The 5,729-nt window shown below is 37.4% G+C and overlaps 1 protein-coding gene across 1 annotated transcript in view; it reads left to right on the top strand.

Moving 5' to 3' along the window:
* LOC106870426 (aldehyde dehydrogenase, mitochondrial) overlaps positions 1–4,733 on the top strand; it is a 40,126-nt gene extending 35,393 nt beyond the window's left edge. Inside the window, exons 25-28 of the mRNA XM_014916493.2 lie at positions 399–556; positions 1,948–2,022; positions 3,611–3,650; positions 4,177–4,733. Of these exons, the coding sequence (XP_014771979.2) occupies positions 399–556; positions 1,948–2,022; positions 3,611–3,650; positions 4,177–4,209 (306 nt within the window). The 3' untranslated portion in view covers positions 4,210–4,733. The remainder of the gene's footprint in view (positions 1–398; positions 557–1,947; positions 2,023–3,610; positions 3,651–4,176) is intronic.
* The last annotated feature ends 996 nt before the right edge of the window (positions 4,734–5,729 follow it).

The raw sequence follows: 5,729 nt of genomic DNA on the forward strand, positions 1-5,729 counted from the left end.
GTGGTTGGTAAGCAAGCTACTTACCACACAACCACTCCTGCACCTATGAAATTGTTTATGAAATCTGCAATAAATAGAAGATTGTAATCTTTAGTTACTTGAGTTGGGTGGTGGTAGTGATGATGATGATGATGATGATAAGAAAGAGTAACTGAAGATGGTAGAGTGATGGTGGCAATGGTGATAAATGACATTAATTGTGGTAATGGTGGTGGTGGTGGCTGTAGTGGTCATGATGACGAAGAGAAGGCAGAGGATACTGAAGGTGATGGTGGCAGTGAGGATGACAACACAGTGGCAGCAGTAACGGTGGTGGTGGTGGTGATGACGACGATGACGATGACGACGATCCATCCTTCACAAAATCAGTTCTGTTATTCCTTTTTCCTTCCTTCCAGATATTTGGTCCAGTACAACAAATTATGAAGTTCCATGATATGGATGAAGTTATAGAACGTGCCAATAATACTCATTACGGATTAGCAGCTGCCATCTTTACAAAAGATATTGACAGAATTATGACCTTCACAAATGCTATACAAGCTGGAACGGTGTGGTAAGGAACTATTACTATTTTATTAACCATCCTAATCACAGTGAAGAGCAATGGCTCTGATGTTTTCTTAAATTTTTGGTGTTGCTTTTTTTTTGTTCTTATTCTTGTTAGTCTTAGACTTCTATTACACCATATTTATGGAATATAAGATACACATGGTCATGTCAAAGTATCGGTCAATCTCTGAAAGGTTTACGGTTGAGCCTATGGTAGTGGTAACCTCCAGCATTCTTGGTCCCTGGACCATATCCCTGCTCACTGCTATCGAGGTGGAGATGGCTATCCACAAGTGCAAGCCCCATGAATCAAAGTGGATGTTCCAGCATATCTCCCTTGGAGTCTTCCAGAGCAATGCTTTTTACCATTTTGCCTGCTGGAATCATGAGGCAGTCTGAATTACAAGAAATTGAGAGAATGTAACAATTTTGTAGCTTACTACCTTATATAGTCCTTATATAATTATATCACTTAAGTTCCTGACTCTACTACTACTACTACTACTACTACTACTACTACTACTACTACTACTACTACTACTACTACTACTACTACTACTACTACATGTGTGGAAGTGTGGGGGTGATAAATTAAAAATAAAAAAAATTTTTAATTCCAAAAAATTGTCTCCAAAAAAAATCACTCCAGATCCTATATGTGAAGTTGGGCCTTCTATAAGATATAATATACTGAAAACTTTTTTCTTTATATGCACTGCTGAAATTACAGTACATTGTCTTTTATGCCATCAAATACAATAATTCCATTTGCTTTTAGGATGCTTTATAGAAATATTGATATCAAATTTCGGCACAAGGCCAGCAATTTGGGGAGAGGGGGTAACTTGATTACATCAACCCCAGTTTTCAACTGGTACTTATTTTATCGACCCTGAAAATATGAAAAGCTGACCTCAGTGGAATTTGAATGCAGAACATAAAGCCAGATAATATGTCACTAAGCATTTTGCCAGGTGTGCTAACGACTCTGCCAGCTCACCACCTTTATATGCTTTATAGAAATATTTATTTCTTTATTGCCAACAGGGGGCTAAACATAGAGGGGACAAACAAGGAGAGACTAAGGAATTAAGTCGATTATATTGATCCCAGTGCGAAACTGGTACTTATTTAATCAACCCTGAAAGGATGAAAGGCAAAGTTGACCTCGGCGGAATTTGAACTCAAAACATAACAGCAGATGAAATATCACTAAGCATTTTGCCCAGCATGCTAAAGTTTCTTATTTCTTTATTGCCCACAAGGGGCTAAACATAGAGGGGGCAAACAAGGACAGACTATTATTGTGTGTTATATCTGTTTCCATGTTCTAGTGGGAAAAAATGGAATATTTCTTTTTCTTCATCTAATGTGTTGCATTTTCTCCTGTTTTAGGGTAAATACCTATTGCAATGTAGCATGTCAGGCTCCATTTGGTGGCTTTAAGATGTCTGGAATTGGCAGAGAATTGTAAGTATAAATTGTATACTGAGATTAATGATAGAAGCATAGGCATAACTATGCCTGCTTGAAAACCATGTTCTTTGAGACAAAATATCAGCCCAAGTAAAAATGAATGAACCCACAGAACTCTTTTAATATAGTAATGGGAGCTTCTGATAGTGCAGATGTCTGTGATCTTATAAATGCATTTATTCAAGACATCCTAAGAAGGAAATTCACTTCAACTGTCTCTGGCTTATATAGAGATATTGCTTTAAAGATCATATTAGCTATATGCCTGACTCTGGTCCCACTAAAAGGAAATGCCACCCTAAGGTCTTTTGGTTTACACACTCTTAGCCTTTCTCATATTGAAAGATAAGCATTTTCCAGTGTGGGTTATATAGTTAGTGACAGGCTTAGACACAGATAAAATCTGAGATACATCACTTTAACCACCTTGGCCATTCACCCCATCTCCTCGCTGGCCATGGAGTTCACTAACATCCACTAACTTGGACCAAGGCAACCCACTAATTTAGAGAATAATGGTTTATTGTCTTCCTAAAAACTTGTCCTCTCAGCAGAATGACTACTCACCTCCAAATTCTCTAATTCCATCCCTCACTTCATCCCTTTCTTTACGAATCCAGTAACCATGATGGTGATGGTGACAATGATATTCTAAGAGGGGGCGGCTAGAATGGTGTCTGTGAAATTTGGGGAGCAAGGAGTAGGAAAAGGGCTAGAATGATGTTATGGGGGCATTTAGGCTGCAGAGTGAGATAATGGTGAGAGTGGTGTTGGACTGATAGTGATAGCAATTAAAAGAATGGCTAATGCATTAGCAAAGGTAGTATTGACAAGATGGTAATGGCATCTGGATGACACTAATGCCACCTATGATGTATGTATTCACACATGTTCACATACACACGTATACATGCAAGCACAAATATAGTCACATAGACACAGATATATATGTAGTAACGCTGTGCGCATGCGTAGTCTCACGCATGCGTGGAATTCAACATCCAAGCTTTCCCGCTTTATTCTGTCTCTTTCTCGACTGGCCAGCGATTGAGCAAGGACGTGTCTAGCTGTCTCTCTCCATCTTTCGAACTCACATCAACATATATATATATATATATATATATACACACACACACATATAGGTAATTGTGGAGGGAACCAGGAAGACATGGGATGAAGTGGTGAGAAAGGATCTTCAGATACTGGACTTCACTGAGGAGATGACAAGTAACCGAGACTTGTGATTTGCTGTACTTGAGAAGACACATCAAGCTAAGTAAAATTGTGGCCATCCATACATACAGGAGTGTCTTTATGGCCATGACTCCACTCATTCTCCCTGTTGAAAAGTCTTTGTCTTGCAGGTGTTGGTGCCATGTAAAATGCACCCAGTACACTCTATAAAGTAGTTGATGTTAGGAAAGATATCCAGCTGTAAAAACATGCCAAAACAGACAATTGGAGCCTGGACAGCTTCTGTCAAACCATCCAACCCATGCCAGCATGGAAAACAGACATTTAATGATGATGATTATGTTGTCGTTGTTGTTGTAATTTTTTCTTCTTGTTTTGTAATTTTCAGAGGGGAAGAATGTCTTCGTGAGTACACAGAGGTAAAGAATGTAAGTACCTGGGTTCTGTCTTTATAAAAAATACCAGTTTTTTAGGCAAAGAGATATCATGTGACAGGTTTACATCAACTAAAGAGATGATGGCTTTGCAGTGGCAGAAGCTCGTCGTATATATGTATATATATGTGTGTGTGTGTGTGTGTTTGTCCCACCAAACATCGCTTGACAACCGATGCTGGTGTGTTTACGTCCCCGTAACTTAGCGGTTCGGCAAAAGAGACCGATAAAATAAGTACTAGGCTTACAAAGAATAAGTCCTGGGGTCGATTTTCTCGACTAAAAGCGGTACTCTAGCATGGCCGCAGACAAATGACTGAAACGAGTAAAAGAGTATATAAATATATACACACACACATACATATGCATGTGCAGATTTATTTATACACACACACACACACACATATATGTACACATCACATAAATATATGAGAGAGACAAGTTCTTTCCACATACTATGCATATAAAAACATTTGACCTGAACTAAAGATATTTTTACTTTTTCTTTTTTCTTTTTCAGGTTATAATCAAAGTACCTCAAAAAAACTCATAAAGACATCACTTTGCCTTGCTCGGGGGCTTAATGCCTTCAGCTTAAGCCTTTGGCCCAACTGGTTTCGAGTAGTATTAGAGAAGATTGGGCAAAACTATGTGGACATTCCAGACTCCGACTGAAGAAGCAATTAGCCGTGAATGATCCGTGCATCTTGTTTTGTCCTGTTTGCCATTGTTGTGCTATTGTTTTTTTCCTGTTTGTTATGTTTTGATGATTTCGGATCTTTTTGGTTTGACGGGCAACACTTGTTTTATTGACGAAAAGCGTCGAAAGATTGGAATTGTGATTTCCCAGAAATGATTTCTGAATGTTCCAATAAATATACCAATACACTGGTACAAAAAAGCACACACACACACACACATTAAATCATAATTTACATATTTTCAATAATCCGATACACAAATCGTCAAATAATTTCCACTTTTGAGCGTTAGATATAAAAAAATAAGAGTTATGTCCCTTCCTTACAATGTATTAACTTTCATATTTTTCCGTGAATACAAAATGTAGTTTCCATTTGTTTTGTCTTGTTTCTTTTCATGTTTCATTTTTTTTACAAAAAGTATATAATACTTTTTCATAGCATTATTTTCGGAAAATTTCCGTTTCCTACATTATTTATTGGATTCTTTCTCAGATCAACCAATTCGTATATTTTCCCAAACCAGTACATCCTCAAAACTATTGTCTCTCATTGCTCTGTTGATTAACAAGATGAAATAGTAAACATCTTTTATACAGGAATCTTTCCCTTTACAGAAGTAATACATTCCTGAAAATCTGGCTGTAACACGAAATTCCGTAATGCGAAATTAATTTTTGTAATATCAAATGAGATTGCATTCCCATGGACATTTACAGGGCGAAAAAGCACAAAACAACACAGACAACATCTTTATACATGAAACACTTTTACATATGAAAATAACAATTTCTAAATATACATTATACAATATAGATATATAAAAACCCAAAACGATTTCAAGAGGAATACATTAGAGAATTAATATGAATAACAAGAATTCGGCAGCTATTTCTAGTAGAGACTCTTTCATTGGCTTGTTGGTGGTGTACTGTCTTATGGTCTGGTGTTTAGAGCTAAATAGCATGGTGTCATATAATTCACTGCTGTGAGCTATGGTAGTTTTATAACTATGCAACTACAAAGTTAAAGAATCAATATAAGAGAAGTGAGTGTCAAAAATCTTGGTTATTGACATAGTGTTAGGCCAGTTATAGGAAACAAACTACGGATATGTTGATTGCTTCTCTGTCATCTTATAGTTTAGCTCAGTAATTCTCATACAGAGGTGGGGTCTGAGAGGATTGAAACAAGAACAAACAAATTGCCATGTTTGACCCTTTTGGTACAAAGCCCACAGAGACCACATTTTGATTCTTACTTTAAAATACTTAAGCCCTTCACTCCCAAAGGAGCATAGGCCATTGATAACTTTCCTCACTGATCTTGACCCAGCACTGCCGTTTCTGCTCCCCTCCAGTTGGGTCCCTGC

This window comes from Octopus bimaculoides, chromosome 12, assembly GCF_001194135.2.
Source record: "Octopus bimaculoides isolate UCB-OBI-ISO-001 chromosome 12, ASM119413v2, whole genome shotgun sequence".
Lineage (NCBI taxonomy): Eukaryota > Metazoa > Mollusca > Cephalopoda > Octopoda > Octopodidae > Octopus > Octopus bimaculoides.